The 19,426-nt window shown below is 43.4% G+C and overlaps 1 protein-coding gene across 3 annotated transcripts in view; it reads left to right on the top strand.

Annotated features, from left to right (window-relative positions):
* Window positions 1-15,532, top strand: part of LOC100565407 (protein EFR3 homolog A) — a 72,744-nt gene extending 57,212 nt beyond the window's left edge. For all 3 annotated transcript variants that reach the window (XM_062979910.1, XM_062979908.1, XM_062979909.1), the window contains 5 exons: window positions 480-562; window positions 1,188-1,236; window positions 2,959-3,062; window positions 5,188-5,237; window positions 8,203-15,532. In XM_062979910.1, coding sequence (XP_062835980.1) covers window positions 480-562; window positions 1,188-1,236; window positions 2,959-3,062; window positions 5,188-5,237; window positions 8,203-8,308 — 392 coding nt within the window. In that variant the 3' untranslated portion in view covers window positions 8,309-15,532. The remainder of the gene's footprint in view (window positions 1-479; window positions 563-1,187; window positions 1,237-2,958; window positions 3,063-5,187; window positions 5,238-8,202) is intronic.
* Window positions 15,533-19,426: the final 3,894 nt, after the last annotated feature.

Raw genomic sequence — 19,426 nt, 5'->3', positions numbered from 1 at the left:
TAAGACAGAATTCAAAGTTAAGAAATATTTTAAAAATGCTTCTTCCTAAGTAAATAAAATGCCATCTTTTTCACACATCCTGAGACGTGTCTCTGTTTTCTACATAGATAATGCTTAAATTCAAAATTATTTCTTAACCTGATCTCTCGCCTTATCATTGCACAGTCACAACAATAATACAAAATAATGTAGGTACTGCCTTGTTGAAGCTTGGAATAGCTACATTTCTCACTGCAAGTCCCAGAATCCCCTTCCTTGTATGACCAGTGGCCATGATGATTGGGGATTCTGGGATGTGTGGCCTTCAAAATGAAACTTTTCTAGCTTTTGATTTAGTGGGAATGTGCGGTGTGTGGTTTCCTCCCTGAGAGTGCCAATACTCCTGTAAGATTGTCTCAGAAATAAAAGATGTTTTCCTTCTTTCATCTCTTTGTAAATAAGACAAGTCCTCTTTTCATAAGAATTCTGTCCCTCTGCAGATGAAGACAGGCTCTCCCGGCGGAAGAGTATTGTGGACACCGTCTCAATTCAGGTTGACATCCTTCCTGGTACAGAGGACAAGGTAGGGGTGTTTTGTTGGATCATGTGGCGAATTGTAAGAGAAGTACTGCCGGCCCATTTCTACCATCTCAAACACTTCATTAGCCAATCTTCCCTTCTTGGGACTTCCACATGTCCCCACAACTGTGCATAAAAGAGCCTTGCTGCTGTTGCCATATTTAGTATATTGTTTTCATGTTTATTTATTTATTTACAACATTTATATTCCGCCCTTCTCACCCCGAAGGGGATTCAGGGCGGATCACATTACACATATAGGCAAACATTCAATGCCTTTTAACATAGAACAAAGACAAACAACATAGGCTCTGAGCGGCCTCGAACTCATGACCTCCTGGTCAGAGTGATTCATTGCAGTTAATTGCAGCTGGCTTGCTCTCCCGCCTGCGCCACAGCCCGGGCGCAGTATTTAAAAATCCACATTTAAAATCCAGTAAGACATAATTCAAAGTTAAAAAATATTTTAAAATTGTTGGTGTCTTGGTTGGTCTTTGAATATCATTAGTTTTAAAAAAGTTCTGATTTAAAGGGGATTTGATATTTAAGCATCTCTGAATCATCCCTTGGATTTATGTCTCTGTTGTGTTTGTGATGTAAGCCAATTAAAGTCACGCTATTTCTTCCAGGTCAACAACACAGAAGAAATTACCTTTGAAGCTCTGAAGAAAGCAATAGGTAAACAGACCACAGTTTAACTGTGACATTGATGTTCTTCTCCCTGTACTGTTTTGCCGCAGAAGCAGCCTTATCCAAAGCAGCTAAAGGAAGCTTTACTTCAGCAAAATGGTATTAATGTAACAAACAGCAGCAAGGGAACAGAATGTAATTTCCAAAAGCAAAGCAAAAAGTCTTACCTCAGACCAGAGACAAGGTTATTTGGCAAAAAGTAACTTGGCAGATGCTAGAGCTGCAAGCAAAGAAAGCGAAGCACAAAGTAGGATTGTTGCTGCCAGCATTGATCACTTGCTTTACTGCTGATTTATAGCCCCAGCCCCCAGCATAGGTGTTCCTAGGGCAAGGTTTGGTTGCTCTGAATCCTTGCAGCCAATCTAACTGACCTTTTTTCTTCTTTTTTAAAAATATTTTTTTATTAAAGTTTTAGATAAAATATACAGTGATAGTGTGAGAACAAATGAATTTATAGGAAAGAGAGATGGAAAAGATAGAAAAAAGGAGTAAAAAAATAGAAAAGAATAAAAATAATTTGTGTGTGTGTGTGTGTGTGTGTAAAAATTGTTTTGACTTCCGTTCTTCTTTTCTTTGGGTTCCTCTTAGTGCTTTTTTATGATCCTTCTTTCCTTTTTAGTAATTTAATTTAGTAATTAGCAAGTAATTTAATTCGAGTTCCTAAACTTGGTAAGACTCTTTAATATATTTCTCAAATGGTGACCAATCAGTCATTTTTAGACCTTTAACATTGTTCTTCTTTAATAGATATGTTAACTTGTCCATGTGCTTTATTTCCATGACGTTTTTTCTTCTTTCGCCCTTTGACGTTCCTGAAATGTAGGAACCAGCAGAATATTTTCTTCACCCCCTTCTTCCTCCTCAGCTCTAGGCCCCAAATCCCCCACTCCTACATCTTCAGCCTCTTATTCTACCTCCTCCTCCTCAGAAGAGGAGTACATAATACTCCCTGTATTCTCCTCCCAACAACTTTTGGAAAGAGAGAAGGGCCTCCTTTATATCCAACCCTTTATATCCAACCCTTTTTTCAAAGGCAGCTTACAAAATATTACCATGTGTAGGAATATGTCTAATATTTATCTGCCCATTCTACAATAGCTCCATCGTTGATGCTTTGCCATTATTACATTGCACTTTATTGTCCATTTTAGCTGTGAAACTACCTCTCCCCATTTTGGAATATTCTGCACTTTGGCCTAGATCTGTGTATTAGTTTCTTGTTTTTAACATTGTATGCTGTATGTTGATTTTAATGACTGTTTTATTGATGCTGATGTTTTTATTATTGGGATATTTGTTTTATTGTTTTGTTGTTATTATATTGTTGTATCGGGCAAGGCCCCAAGTAAGCCGCCCCGGGTCCCTTCGGGGAGATGGGGCGGGGTATAAAAATAAAGTTGTTATTATTATTATTATTATTATTAATATTTAGAGTGAGAGAGAGAACGTAAAATGCAATTGACCAATCTATAGAATCATCACAGTTTAAAAATCTGCAAAAGGCAAAATCAACAAGATAGCATCCCATTAAAATCCAGCATAATCAATTCCTAAAACCTTGCTAGAAGAGTTGAGTTTTCCTTGACTGGTGGAAGGAGGCAGCCATTCTCGCTTCCTAGCACAGCTTTTCTTTAAGACTCTCTAGGAGATGTTTTACTCCTGTCCCATCCCTTCCTCTAACGCTGCCTCTTAATTTTCTTTTTCCCAAAGACAACACCGGCCTTGAAGAGCAGGAGAAGGAGAAAAGGCGCCAAGTGATCGAGAAATTCCAGAAGGCTCCCTTTGAAGAGATTGCGGCGCAGTGCGAAACCAAGGTGAGCCTGGAGAAGTTAAGGCCGAGAGGAAGGAACATGAGAGCCATGTTTGGATGTTTGGAAGGATGTCACATTGAGGAGAAGAGGGCAAGCTTGTTTTCTGATGCTCTGGAGATTAGAACACTGTGCACTGGGTTCAAAATCCATCTTTCTGTTGCTCTTCTAGTCTATGTGGTTGAGGTGATATGTGTGATTCTTGCTGGCTCAAGTTGTCTGCCTACGTAACAATAGACCCACTGATTCGCCCTCTTATTGTCATTTCTAGTACTTTAATGACTGTCAGTTATGTAACTACCTCTCCCTGATTTGACACATTCGCACTTTGGCCCAGATTTGTGTTTTATATTCCTGTTTTTAACGTTTTATCTTGTAAGATTGTCTTTTATGATTGTTTTACAGATATTATTGATTTATTGTTATAAACTTGTGTTTTTTGTTTTTATATTGTGATGTTTGGGTAAGGCCCCATGTGAGCCGCCCCGAGTCCCTTCGGGGAGATGGGGCGGGGTACAAGAATAAAATTATTATTATTATTTATTATGTTTAAGCACCTGATAAACTGGATGGGATTTCTGGGAGTTGGAGGCCAAAACACCTGGGGACCCACAGGTTGAGAACCACTGCTCTGTAGGCCCCAGTTATACATCTTTTATACAATTTCATTCAAACCACATATCATGTTTATCACATTTTTGGAGATAGAACTTGAGAGAGAAAAAACCCTTGACTGTCCATCAGTTCTTGCTACTTCTTCATAGGGTCCTAGAGTTGGAAATGGGGCCCATAGTCTATCAAGCCCAACTTGGGGAAATTCCAGCTAGAACAGGCATGGGCCAACTTAGGCCCTCCAGGTGTTTTGGGCTTCAACTCCCACCATTCCTAACAGCCGGTAGGCTGTTAGGAATGGTGGGAGTTGAAGCCCAAAACACCTGGAGGGCCTAAGTTGGCCCATGCCTGCCATAAAGCATCAGATGATCAATTTTTAAGCAGTGTTGATTTTGAGTGACACTGTCTGATTCTGGATTACCCTATTGGCATGACAAAATCAGTAGCATCTCAAGTGTGTCGCTATTGTGAGGCAGACTGGTCTCTGCTTATAGCTACAAATATTTATCCCAGTTCTGTTGTGCATTCAAGAAGCACAGTTTCCCCAGGTTTGCTTCCTTGGAAATTACTAAGAAAAATCTTCCAAAATCATAGATTCCTGGTGTTGGAAGAGACTCCAGTGGCCATTCAATCCAACCCCCATTCCGCCAGGCAGGAAAAACACAATCAAAGCTCTTCCGACAGATGCCTAAAATCCTCCAAAGAAGGAGCCTTCACTGGACTGTGCAGCAGTGAGTTCCACTGTTGAACAGCCCTTATGGTCAAGCAGTTCGAGAATGACATGGAAGTGGGTTGCTGTGAGTTTTCCAGGGTGTTTGGCCACGTTCTAGAAGCATTCTCTCCTGACGTTTCACCCACATCTATGGCAGGCATCCTCAGAGGTTGTGAGGTCTGTTGGAAACGAGGCAGGTGGGTTTTATATATCTGTTGAATCTTCAGGGTGGGAGAAACCCTGGAAAACTCACAGCAACCCAGTGATGCCGGCCATGGAAGCCTTCGACAACATAATGACACAAAACCTTGCTGATAGTTGTCAGAGTATTTGCAGCGCAGCGGTAGTTGAATGGAATCAGTGGAGCGCAGAACGAAGAGACACTCAGAGACGTTGGCAAAACTATTTACAAAGTTTTATTGTATCAACACAGACTTGCAGACGACAGATGAACACAGGATTTGACTCTAGGCAGACAGAACTCAACTGAACTGATGCAATCAATCATGCACAAACACTTATGTCTGGATACTCCCTAGTTCCAGCCACACATCAAGGTCATCATAGCTTCTTGGCAATTAACTCTTTCCACACTATGGTACATGATGCAATCAGTTGCAATACAAGCATGGCACAAATTGCATTTAAACACTATCAATACACAAATCCCACATTAACAATAGTGTTGCATGGTAAAAGGCCTGTTGCTTTCAGGGAAGAGCAGGAGGCAGAACACCACGTCTGGGAGGGAAACACACACCTTGAGTACTTTCAGAATCTCAGTAATTCTCTGCTTCCTCCCTGCAGGCCAACCTCCTTCACGACCGTCTTGCGCAGATATTGGAGCTCACCATTCGGTAAGAAGGCATTGCAGAGGCGTCATGTGCTGTTGCTGTGACTATCCTGGTTGAATAGGATTGTATTGAACAGAACTAAGGTCTGGTCTTTAAATTCCACGAAATGTAAGCATGCCCATCATCACTCGGAGAAGCCTTACAATATAGGAACACATGAAGCATTGATAAGGCTCTCAGTGGCTGCTTGGCATGACGGCTGTACATCCCCCCAGGCATCAGAGATGTATACGTATGTCTCAATAGCAATTGCTGAGTCAGAGAAGGGGAAACCGGCCGTCACTTTCATGTCCTCGCTTTGGGCTTCCCAGCAGCTCTTATTACAACAGGTAACAAAATTTGAAAAAAAAAACATTCTGTTCCTGGTTTGAAAGTGTTATCTCCTGTTTAATTGTGTGGTACTTACCGTATATACTCGAGTATAAGCTGACTCGAATATAAGTCGAGGCACCTAATTTTGCCACAAAAACTGGGAAAACTTATTGACTTGAGTATAAGACTTATAAGTATAAGGTCAAAGTCAAAAATAAAAATAGATTTTAATAAAATTGCATTATTTGAGGCATCGGTAGGTTCAATTTTTTTGAATATTTATATAAAACTGTAATTTAAGATAATAAGAATTTAATAAGATAAGACTGTCTAACTCTGAATACCTATATACTCAAATATAAGTTGACCTGAATAGAAGCCGGCCAGGGCCCTCACTGGAGTATAGGCTGAGGGGATCTTTTTCAGCCCTAAAAAAGGGCTGAAAAACTAGGCTTATGCTCGAGTATATACAGTACTTTGAAAGTACAGTAGAGTCTCAGTTATCCAAGCTTCACTTATCCAATGTTCTGGATTATCCAAGGCAGTCTGCCTTTTAGTAGTCACTGTTTTTGTAGTAAATGTTGCAATGTTTTGGTGCTAAATTCGTAAATACAGTAATTACTACATAACATCACTGTGTATTGAACTGCTTTTTCTGTCAATTTGTTGTAAAACATGTTTTTGGTGCTTAATTTGTAAATACAGTAATTACTACATAACATTACTGTGTATTGAACTGCTTTTTCTGTCAATTTGTTGTAAAACATGATGTTTTGGTGCTTAAGGGTTTATCTTGGATAAGTGAGACTCTACTGTAGTTGTACTACTCCATAAACTTTCTTTTTGTGGCTGCCACAAACAATCTTGAATTGGTTGAGACCCGTTGATGAGATATTCATTGGAAAACTAGAGCAAAATGTGCTATAGCAGGATGTCTCTCCATTAAAGACAAAGTTTTGTAATTTAATAAATCTTTCCCATGTTTTTATGATAGAACCAATTAGGAAATGACATTGATAAGCAAGGAACAAAAATCGTGTTACATAGTGTTATGGAAGAAACAGGATGCTGGGCTTGATAGATCTCGGGTCTCCTTAAGCAATAATTATACAGTAGAGTCTCACTTATCCAACATAAACGGATACGCGAAAATGTTGGATAATAAGGCAGGATTAAGGAAAAGCCTATTAAACGTCAAATTAGGTTATGATTTTACAAATTAAGCACCAAAACATCATGTTTTACATCAAATTGACAGAAAAAGCAGTTCAATACACGGTAACATTATGTAGTAATTACTGTATTTACGAATTTACTGTATTTACTGTATTATGTTAGTGGATGAACTTAACTATACATGCATTTTAAATTTTATAATTCATGGTTTAACAGATTTTAATTAGAGTTTTAATTAATGCGGTACTGTTTTATTGTTTATGGATTCTGTTTCTGTTTTATTGAATGTATTTTGGGCAATATAATTGCCGACTGTTGTAAGCCGCCCTGAGTCCCTTCGGGTGAGAAGGGCAGGGTAAAAGTGATGTAAATAAATGTATAATTACTGTATTTACGAAAACACCACAATGTATTGAAAACATTGACTACAAAAACACTGGCTAACAAATTGACTACAAATATAGAATTGCATAAAATGAATATACAGTAACAGCATTGTCAGAAATTAAATGTGTAAAAAGTTCAGTCCAGTGGATCCGAGTGGGAGGCAGAACTGCATTGGATAATCCAGAATGTTGGATAAGTGTGACTCTACTGTAAATAGATCTCCCTATGAATTGATGTGGGGCCCCCGGTGGCGCAGGGGGTTAAGCTGCTGAGCTGCTGAACTTACTGACCAAAAGGTCAGTGGTTCATATCCGGGGAGCTGGGTGAGCTCCAACTGTTAGTCCCAGCTTCTGCCAACCTAGCAATTCGAAAATATGCAAGTGTGAGTAGATCAATGGGAAGGTAATGGTGCTCCATGCAGTCATGCCACATGACCTTAGAAGTGTCTACGGACAGCGCCGGCTCTTCGGCTTAGAAATGGAGATGAGCACTAACCCCCCAGAGTTGGACATAACTGGACTTAACATCATAGGAAACCTTTACCTTTACCTATGGCAGGTATCCTCAGAGGTTGTGAGGTCTGTTGGGAGCTGGGCAAGTGGGGTTTATATATCTGTGGAATAATGTCCAGGGTGGGAGAAAGAACTCTTGTCTGCCATAAATGTGGGCAAAACGTCAGGAGAGATTGCTTCTGGAACATGGCCATATTGCTCGGAAAACTCACAGCAACCCAATGATTCTAATAATACTAATAAGTTTATTTATATCCCGCCTCCTTCTCCCCCGAAGGGGACTCGGGACGGCATACAGCAAAATCGAAATACAAGCAATGATAAAATATGAAACATCAAAGGACAAAAACAGAAACCAATAATAAAATACACACAATAGGCAAAAAAAACACAACACAGAATTAAAACATCAAATTAAAAACAATGAGGTTGCAATAGTGGATAAGCAAGGTGCACATTATGAGTAACAAATTCGTAAATAGATAAAGTGCAATAGAGTCATTTAAAGATTCTGACCATGAACGTTTCAACAACACATCTCTGTTTTGCTCCTGACCTGTCCTCTTACTGTTTCCTTGCAGGCCTCCTCCCAGCCCTTCCGGCACGCTGACCATCACCGCCGGACACCCCCACTATCAATCCGTTCCTGTCTACGAGATGAAGTTTCCGGATCTTTGTGTGTATTAAAGAGAAGCCTCTTAGCCTCTGCTGGGCATGGCTTTGAGGCATTGCGTTGAGCCCCTCTCGGTCAATTCACCGCTCGGCCTTCGTTCATTTCTTTGCCACGTTTTACCGGAGCTTTGGTACTTGAGTTGCAGATTTTCAGATTTCTCCCAGTTCTATTTGTTCTGCTCTTGATGTTGTGGTCGATGATTTCACGGCCCATTTTTCTGTCCTCGTTGAAAGGGAAAAAAACGGTGAGTGCAATAGTGTGTCTTGCTGGGCCTTCTCAGGCAGGCATGGGCCAACTTGGGCCCTCCTTCCAGGTGTTTTGGACTCCAACTCCCACCATTCCTTTTTTTTCTTAAGTTTTTTATTTAAATTATTGAAAAATTTTGAATTTTACATATTCAGTACTTAAAATTTATACATTCTTTAACAAATTTGCAATACAGAGTTTGTCATATCATAGCTCCTATGGTTTTTTCACTCTCTAACTATATTACATACTCATATTATTTACTTTTTGTTACCCCTCACCTAGTGCTATCCCTTCACCCCAGACCAGCCAATTACAATATTTATTTCCAAAATTCCATTGTTTCTTTTACAGGTTTTTCCCCCTTTCCTTCTACGTATACAAACTCTATACATTTTCCCCATATCTTCCCAAATCATCCTTTTTTAATAACCCTCTTTTAATTTTAATCTTACATGTCAATTTATCATTTATCGCAATATCCCAAATCTCCTTATACCATTCTTCCAATTGGCACTCCTCACTTCCTTTCCATTTTTTGGCTATTAACAATCTTGCTGCTGTTACCAAGTTGGCGATTAGTTCCTTTAACTCTTTTGATATTTGAATATTATCCATAAATGACAACAGTGCTATTTCAGGCGTTCCTATTATTTCTGTTTTGGTGATTCCCTTTATTTCTTTAAAAACGTTCTCCCAAAATTTTTGAACATATTTTACAGGACCACCACATATGTATGTATGTACCGAATTCCTGACAGCCCCTCCAGCACTGCTTAGAGTATTTCTTATCAATTTGATTTAATCTAATTGGTGTGAGGTACCATCTCCAAACCACTTCATAATAATTCTCTTTTATTCTTATAGACATGTTTTTTAATATACGCATATTCCACATTTCTTTCCGGATTTGAGGGTGTATTTCCTTATTGCAATCTAACTCCCACATTTCTTTAAGGTGATTCTGCTCCTGCTCTTTATCTATTACTCCCACCATTCCTTAAGCGGTGGAGGGGGAAAAGGAAAGGGCCTGAGGCTGTTAGGAATGGTGGGAGTTGGAGTCCAAAACACCTGGAAGAGCCCAAGTTTACCCATATCAGTTCTAGGATTCTGTATCCTGAAGATACAGATCCTAAGTGTTGTTTTTGCCTCTGTTTTCAGTCACTGCAATAACCCTGAATGCAGCCGCTTCCCATGGCACAGGCTTCCTTTCGAAAGCCAAACATAGGCAACACTTTGGACATCCCAAATACTTAGGGATGGGAAATATATATTTTTGCCATGTCGCCTTTAGAATACCTAAAAGATATATGTGTGTATATATAATCTATATTTAGTACTCCACAAAATACTAAGTGCATTTTAAAATGGGAAATAAGGGTCTTTTAAACTTGTACGATAGATCATCCTCTGTAGCATAGCGGTGTATAGTCTTTATAGTCTTTATAGTAGTATTTTGTCACTGAAAGGAAAACCTGTGGATGGAACTTGCTGGGCAGGTTAGAATTTTTTTATTGTTGTGTGCCTTTATTTTAGAAATGCCTTGTTTCCATTACAACTTCATTGCAGTCTTGCTCTTTCGAGAATGATATATGGATTTGTCCTATATCTCACACGATAGGCTACTTGTGTGTAAAAAAGAAGCCTTACGGTTATAATCTCTAAATGACACAAGACGCAAAGTACAGTAGAGTCTCGCTTATCCAACATAAACAGGCCGGCAGAACGTTGGATAAGCGAATATGTTGGATAATAAGGAGGCATTAAGGAAAAGCCTATTCAATGTCAAATTAGATTATGATTTTACAAATTAAGCACCAAAAACATCATGTTATACAACAAATTTGACAGAAAAAGTAGTTCAATACGCAGTAATGCTATGTAGTAATTACTGTATTTACGAATTTGGCACCAAAATATCATGATGTATTGAAAACATTGACTATAAAAATGCGTTGGATAATCCAGAATGTTGGATAAGCGAGTGTTGGAAAAGTGAGACTCTACTGTAGCAGCAAAGTGTGTTTCCATCCACTTCACAGTTCTGAGATAAAACTTTAAAATAACAACTTTTCAGTGTTGTGATAGTTGGAAAGTTTTATTAGTTTCCTCAATATCTTTTTTTGTCACCAGCCTTCTTGATGCTTGTGTGCATTCCATAATGAGACATAGATTGTGACCAAGTCAGAGTTCGCTTGTAGTTGTTGTTTATTAATGTCTAGACCACAGGCCGTTAACATACAAACAAATACAGTAGAGCCCCGCTTATCCGACTTCAGCTTATACGACACTCCGTTTTATCCAAGGCCCAGGGCTCCCTCGCTCATCCCCTCCCGGGCCAGCGCAGCAAAGCGGGCAGCTCACTCGCCAGGCCGGGTCCTGGGTCTGCTGCCACTGCCGCTGTTGCTGCCAGGACCAGCCTAGTGAGTGGGTGAGTGAGTGAGTGAATGAGCGAGGGAGGGAGGGAGGGAGGAAGAGAGGGCCTTTGCCACTCGCTCTCACTCATTCACTCACTCACCGGGCTGGGTCCTGGTTCTACCCTTGCTGCCGGGAGCAAGTTTAAGACGGATAATCGAGACTACTGTATAGACAATATAAAAATACTACATAAAACAATTGGCATTCAGATTTTGCCTGTTTAAAATCCAGTACGATTCAAATACAATATACAGTAGAGTTCTGGTTATCTGAGTTCCGGTTATACGACATACCGTATTATCCGACATGCCAGGCTAGGCACATACCGGGCTTCTCCAAACCAGGCACTTTGTGGAGAGAAAAGGCTCTTCCCTTTGCCAATTGCCCAGCACTTTAGAGAAGCCCGGTGCACGTTGCTAAGTAGCAAGCACTCACCGGGCCTCTCTAAACTGGGCGCTTGAAAGAGGGAAGAGACTCTTCCTTTCCCCTAGCACCCGGCACTTTGGAGAAGCCCGGTGCGTATTGCTAAGCGGTAAGCTTCTCTAAACCGGGCTTCTCTAAACCGGGTGCTTGGTGGAGGGAAGAGACTCTTCCCTTCCCCAAGCACCCGGCACTTTGGAGAAGCCCAGTGCATGTTGCTAAGCGGTAAGCACGCACCAGGCTTCTCTAAACCAGGCACTTGGTGGAGGGAAGAGACTCTTCCCTTCCCCAAGCACCTGGCACTTTGGAGAAGCCCAGTGCATGTTGCTAAGCGGTAAGCACGCACCAGGCTTCTCTAAACCAGGCACTTGGTGGAGGGAAGAGACTCTTCCCTTCCCCAAGCACCTGGCACTTTGGAGAAGCCCAGTGCATGTTGCTAAGCGGTAAGCACGCACCAGACTTCTCTAAACCAGGCACTTGGTGGAGGGAAGAGATTCTTCCCTTCGCCAAGCACCTGGCACTTTGGAGAAGCCCAGTGCATGTTGCTAAGCGGTAAGCACGCACCAGACTTCTCTAAACCAGGCACTTGGTGGAGGGAAGAGATTCTTCCCTTCGCCAAGCACCTGGCACTTTGGAGAAGCCCAGTGCATGTTGCTAAGCGGTAAGCACGCACCAGACTTCTCTAAACCAGGCACTTGGGGGAGGGAAGAGATTCTTCCCTTCGCCAAGCACCTGGCACTTTGGAGAAGCCCAGTGCATGTTGCTAAGCGGTAAGCACGCACCAGACTTCTCTAAACCAGGCACTTGGTGGAGGGAAGAGATTCTTCCCTTCGCCAAGCACCCGGCACTTTGGAGAAGCCCAGTGCATGTTGCTAAGCGGTAAGCACGCACCAGGCTTCTCTAAACCAGGCACTTGGTGGAGGGAAGAGACTCTTCCCTTCGCCAAGCACCTGGCACTTTGGAGAAGCCCAGTGCATGTTGCTAAGCGGTAAGCACGCACCAGGCTTCTCTAAACCAGGCACTTGGTGGAGGGAAGAGATTCTTCCCTTCGCCAAGCACCTGGCACTTTGGAGAAGCCCAGTGCATGTTGCTAAGCGGTAAGCACGCACCAGGCTTCTCTAAACCAGGCACTTGGTGGAGGGAAGAGACTCTTCCCTTCGCCAAGCACCTGGCACTTTGGAGAAGCCCAGTGCATGTTGCTAAGCGGTAAGCACGCACCAGGCTTCTCTAAACCAGGCACTTGGTGGAGGGAAGAGATTCTTCCCTTCGCCAAGCACCTGGCACTTTGGAGAAGCCCAGTGCATGTTGCTAAGCGGTAAGCACGCACCAGGCTTCTCTAAACCAGGCACTTGGTGGAGGGAAGAGACTCTTCCCTTCGCCAAGCACCTGGCACTTTGGAGAAGCCCAGTGCATGTTGCTAAGCGGTAAGCACGCACCAGGCTTCTCTAAACCAGGCACTTGGTGGAGGGAAGAGACTCTTCCCTTCGCCAAGCACCTGGCACTTTGGAGAAGCCCAGTGCATGTTGCTAAGCGGTAAGCACGCACCAGGCTTCTCTAAACCAGGCACTTGGTGGAGGGAAGAGACTCTTCCCTTCGCCAAGCACCTGGCACTTTGGAGAAGCCCAGTGCATGTTGCTAAGCGGTAAGCACGCACCAGGCTTCTCTAAACCAGGCACTTGGTGGAGGGAAGAGACTCTTCCCTTCGCCAAGCACCTGGCACTTTGGAGAAGCCCAGTGCATGTTGCTAAGCGGTAAGCACGCACCAGGCTTCTCTAAACCGGGTGCTTAGCGGAGGGACGAGACTCTTCCCTCCGCCAAGTGCCCGGCTTGCCAAGAGGGATAATTAGGGCCTCCCTAATTATCCCTCAAAAATATGTACCCTTAGGTACATATTTCCACCAAAAATATGTACCCTTAGGTACAACAATATGCACTGGTAAATGGTCAATAAACAGGTATAAAATATAAAGTTAGATTTAATGAAATGCAATAAGGACAGAATTTACAATTGTAATGTTGATGCTCCGTACACCAAAATGAATATATAACCAAACAATGCTTGTTCTATACATAAGTTTGCCGCTTGTGAAATCAATTAAGCCAAAGAGCATGTACAATACATGACCGGTTTTGACTCTTAATCTTCCTCAGGTGAATTTATCTGAGAAAATTATAATAAATTAACAGGAGCATGTAACATATCCCCACAAATACAGTTATAAATATAAGTACTCACAAGTGTACATTCACATGAAACATCCTTTACATTCCTCTCTCAAGTTTGTATTCTTATATCTTTTTTCTGTGATGGGTACTGAACAAAAGGAACCAACAGTGGCTATAACAAAATCAAAAGTTTTAAGATTTCAATTTCAAAAGTTTATATACATATCCATATACTCACAGTGTCTGTGAATTTATGTACTTCTGCGATACTCTGCTGACGCTCTGTTAGTTCTTCGGCTCTTCGGCTCAACTGATTGATTTCACAAGCGACAAATTTATGTATAGAGCAAGCATTGTTTGGTTATATATTCATTTTGATGTATCAACATTAATAATAATAATAATAATAATAATAATAATAATAATAATAATAATAATAATAAAAAACTTTATTTATACCCCGCCACCATCTCCCCGTGGGGACTCGGGGTGGCTTACATGGGGCAGAGGCCCAAACAACATAGATCAAAACATAGGCAACAAATAAAAATCACACTATAAAAAGATAAAACAGTAATACAATATATCAATTAAAACAAAAATACAGGATAAAAATTTGCATTTAAAACACAAAAATGGTAAAATCGTAATAACTGTAATAATTAAACATTACAATTGTAAATTCTGTACTTATTGTTTTTCATTAAATATAACTTTATTTATATTTTATACCTTTTTATTGACCACTAGCTGTGCCCGGCCACGCGTTGCTGTGGCGTTGTCTGGTGGTGTTGGTGAGAAATTGTTGAGGTAGTGGTGGTTGGGCGGAGCTTAGCCCTCTAACTAGCAGCAATTGGATAAAAACAATTATTCCTCTCCCTCTAATTAGGACTTTATTTTTCTTTTCTTTTTGTTGTATCAACCTAGAGCCGTGGATGATGGGTTGTGTTGTCAAATTTCGAGGTTGGGGGGCCTGTAGTTGTTTTTTTTTTTCCGGTGCCCTGATGCCATCACTCTTTTATATATATAGATTTACCAGTGCATATAGTTGTACTTGAGGTTACATATTAGTTTGGTGTATAACCAGGAACCCATTTACTTAATATCCTCCCAATATCCGACAGTTCCGGTTATCCCACATTCATCCCGCCCGTTTATGTTGGATAACCGGAACTCTACTGCATAATACATCAGATATATACAATGAGGTTAAAATTCACTGTGGTTTTTCCTAAGTCATTGATTGCCTTTGCACATAGCAACACATACGTACGAAAGAAAACAAAAATGCTCTTTTCATTTGCACTCGTGCCGACCATGGATTGTGCTGCTGTTGTTTCTACGCTCAATAGATGCCTTACATTTCAGATCCCATTTGCTTCCAAAGTCTCAGCGGCATCGTCGTTGCGTTCTTGATTTTCGTTTCAATGCAATGGACATTTCCGAAAGTGATGTTGCTCATGTTAACGGGGAGCAAGTAAAGCCAGCAAGACCTTTTATAATCATAATTATCATTATTTTTTGGGGCCGTGCCAGCTGGAGAGACCAAAAACTGGTGTATTTTTGGAGAATATCCATCCCCGTTGTAGATCAGATAGCTATGAGAGAATACAGGACTTGGCGTATTGTCTGAGTTCACACAGCGGTGTTTTGGAATCATAAATATTGGTGTGTGTACGATACCAAGTGTTTGTAACAAAGGTTGGCCTCGTCTGAGTGTTTCTTGTCACTCATTCATCTTTGAACACATTCCAGCTTTGTGCCTCGTTTGTTTGGGTCGATAATCCTGAAACAGCTTTTCGTAGTGATTTTTAGGGTATAAACAAAAGCCATCCTGTAATGCAGAAGATAAATACTGCGTTGATCTGTTGTACCGATGCCTATGTATTCTGCATTCTCTGTACTGAGCCATTTGACGCAATGTTGAGGACACAATGTGCAATCTCCATACACTTGTGAGCAATAAAATATACTTAAGTGAGAAGCAACACGGATGAATTGGGTGTTCGTTCTTTCTGTGTGACTCCATGTGAATGGATAGACAGGCAGTCCTCAAGTTACGAACAAGAGAGGTTCTGCAGGGTTGTTCTTAAGTTAAATTTGGATGCAAGTCAGAACATGGACATTTTTAAAGTCTTAACTCCAGAAGATATCTATATATCGTATTTACTCGTATCTAATGCTCATCTTTTTTGGCTAAATGACCTGGCCAAAATTGGGGTGTGGATTCGATTTGTGTCATATGTGTTTAAGGTTGGAGAAATAAATCAATAATAATAATAATAACTTTATTTTTATACCCCGCCTCTATCTCCCCGGAGGGGACTCAGGGCGGCTTACATGGGGCCAAGCCCGAATAAAAACAGTAGCAGTATAAAACACAACAATAGACAACAACTTGCACAATAAAAAATAAAACAAATAAAATAAACCATTAGCCAATAAAAAACAAGAACTAATAAAAACATGGATTAAAACTGAGAGATTGTAAAAGTAGACTGGGTAAGGTGCACCATATAAATATTGTAAACACAAGGTGACTGATAAAGTGCTGCAAATTCTGGAAGTGCAAATTGGGATGGGAATAGACCCTGTGTCTATATCGAGTTGACAAAGGTAAAGGGTGCAAACCGGTACAAGAATGGTCACAGATACAGATTGCTTCTGGATTAGCAATCTTTATCTAAAGGCTTGAGTAAAGAGCCAGGTTTTCAAGCTCTTTCTGAATGCTACCAGGGTGGGGGCTTGCCTGATTTCCCTGGGGAGCGAGTTCCAGAGCCGGGGGCCACCACGGAGAAGGCCCTCTCATCCCCACCAACCGTGCTTGTGACGGAGGTGGGAGCGAGAGGAGGGCCTCCCCCGACGAACGAAGAGATCGTGCAGGTTCGTAGGGGGAGAGGCGATCACTAAGGTAGGAGGGTCCCAAACCGTTCAGGGCTTTGTAGGTGATCACGTGCACCTTGAATTGGGTCCGGAAGGTGAACGGCAGCCAGTGGAGCTCCTTAAGCAGGAGGGTTGACCGCTCCCTATAATTAGCTCGAGTTAGAAGCAAGGCTGCCGAACGTTGGACTAGTTGGAGTTTCCGGGCCATCTTCAAGGGCAGCCCCACGTAGAGTGCATTGCAATAGTCCAGTCTAGAGGTAACTAAGGCATGGACCACCGTGGCCAGATCAGACTTCACGAGGTAAGGTCGCAGTTGGCGCACAAGTTTTAATTGTGCAAAGGCCCTCCCGGCCACGGCCGACACCTGAGCCTCAAGCGTCAGTGCTGAGTCCAGGAGGACCCCCAAACTGCGGACCTGCGCCTTCAGGGGGAGTGCGACCCCGTCAAGCACAGGTGGCCACCCAATACCCCGATCGGACATACGACTGACCTGGAGGACCTCTGTCTTGTCGGGATTAAGCTTCAGCTTATTCGCCCTCATCCAGCCCATCACAGCTGCCAAGCACTGGTTCAGTATCTGGGGGGCTTCCTTGGAGTTCGGTGGAAAGGAGTAGTAGAGTTGAGTGTCATCTGCGTAGAGATGGCACCGAACTCCAAAACTCCGGATGACCTCTCCCAGCGGTTTCATGTAGATGTTAAAAAGCATGGGGGACAGAATGGAACCTTGCGGGACCCCACAGGTCAAAGGCCAGGGGTCCGAGCAGGTGTCCCCCAGCTTCACCAACTGGGAACGGCCCTCCAGGAAGGACTGAAGCCACGACAGAGCCATGCCCCCAAGGCCCATCCCGGAGAGCCGTCCCAGAAGGATACCATGGTCGATGGTATCGAAAGCCGCTGAGATGTCCAAGAGAACCAGCAGGGTCACACTCCCCCTGTCCAGCTCCCTGCGGAGGTCATCCACCAAGGCGACCAAAGCCGTCTCAGTACTGTGCCCAGGTCTAAAGCCAGACTGCGATGGGTCCAGAAAATCGGTGTCATCCAGGAAACCCTGGAGCTGCGAGGCAACCACCCGCTCCAGGACCTTGCCCAAGAAAGGGAGGTTCGAGATTGGTCTGTAGTTGTTTAGAATGGCCGAATCAAGGGAGGCCTTCTTCAATATAGGCCTCACTATGGCCTGTTTGAGGACAGATGGAAATTTGCCTTGATCCAAAGAGGCATTAATTATAATCACAAACCACTCTACCAACTCTCCTCTGGCCAATTTAATTAGCCACGAGGGGCAAGGGTCTGCAGAGCAAGTGGTCGCTCTCACCGCCCCAAGGATCCTGTCCACGTCATCCGGGGGAACAAGCTGAAACGAATCCCACAAGTTCGAACAGACAGGTGCCTCAGTTACCTCTTTTGGCATTGCAACAAAACTAGCATCCAAGTCGAAGCGAGTCTGAGCGACTTTGTCTGCAAAGTGGTGCGCGAACTCGCTGCACTGAGTTGCCGAGTCTTCGGGTGCCCCTCCCCCCTCAGGAGGGTGAAAGAGCTCCCCGACGACCCGAAACAACTCCGATGGTCTGTTAGTTGCACACGCTATGTGGGCAGTCGTGAAGGTCTTCCTGGCTGCCCGCAAAGCCGCGGAGTAGGCCCTAATAGCGGCTCTAGCCCGCGCTCGGTCAGAAACGCTACAAGTTTTCCGCCAGTGGCACTCTAGTCCCCTCCTCGAGCGCTTCATCACTGCCAGCTCCTCCGTGAACCAGGGAGCCGAAGTGACTCTTCGCAATGAGAGGGGACGTTCGGGGGCGATCATGTCAATTACCCTGGACATCTCGCTATTGTAGCGATCTACCAAGGCATCGACAGGATCGTCAGCCTCCATGACAGGAAGATCCCCAAGAGACCTCAAGAATCCATCTGGATCCATCAGTCTCCTGGGGCGGACCATCTTAATGGGTCCACCACCCCTGCGGAGGTTTGAGGTCACAGTGAGTCTTAAACTGATCAGGTGGTGATCGGACCATGACAGCGGAAGAATATTTTGCTCTTCCACTCCGACCTCACCATCTGCCGCAACAAAAACCAGGTCAAGTGTGTGTCCAGCTTGATGAGTGGGACCAGATATCACTTGGGACAGTCCCATGGTCGTCATGGCGGCCATGAAGTCTTCAGCTGCACCAGTTAATGTGGCCTCGGCATGAATGTTAAAGTCCCCCAGCACTACCAGCTGCTGAGAGACCAACGCCGCACCAGAGATCACCTCTGCCAGCTTGGGCAGGGAGACTGCCGTATCGCGGGGTGGACGGTACACCAGCAGAATCCCCAAACTGTCCCGGGTACCCACCTTAAGATGGACACACTCAAAACCTGCAGATTGCGGGATGGCGCACCTGACCAGGGAGATTGTCTGCCGAAAGACCACCGCAACCCCACCTCCCCGCCCCCCGGCTCTGGCCTGCTGTTGCACCCCGAAACCTGGAGGACACAGCTGGGCGAGATTTACCCCGCCGGGCTCATCCAACCAGGTCTCGGTGATGCAAGCCAGATCCGCCGCTTCATCCAGGATCAAATCCTGGATGATAGCTGATTTACCATTGACGGATCTGGCATTAAATAGCAGGACCTTCAAACGGAGGGGACTGTCATGGAGGCTACCACTCCTATCCTTCTCCAGGGTCGCAAGAACTCTGTTGCGCTTATCCCTGGGATAAAGGTGACCACTCCTCCTCCTCCCCCACACGACCTCAATGGTCTCCCCCAGGCTCCGGTCCACTCCCCCCAGGGCGACAGGCAGGATAGAGCTCTCATTGCGATGCCCTAGTCAGCTGTCCATAAATGGGGAGCTACTCAGGATTCTATCTTGCTTAGAGTCTGAGAATGAATCCTGTAATGATGAGATGATGGAGCAGTCAGGGGAACTAGATTGACTAAACAAGAGCAATGTCTCTGGGCGGGAATCGAGAATGGATTGGGAAGGGTCTAGAGTTGAAATGGAGGACACTACACAAGATTCT

The sequence above is a fragment of the Anolis carolinensis genome, chromosome 4, assembly GCF_035594765.1.
Source record: "Anolis carolinensis isolate JA03-04 chromosome 4, rAnoCar3.1.pri, whole genome shotgun sequence".
NCBI classification, from domain to species: domain Eukaryota; kingdom Metazoa; phylum Chordata; class Lepidosauria; order Squamata; family Dactyloidae; genus Anolis; species Anolis carolinensis.
The sequence above is the reverse complement of the archived record's forward strand: the minus strand, read 5'-3'. Positions and strand labels throughout refer to the sequence as shown.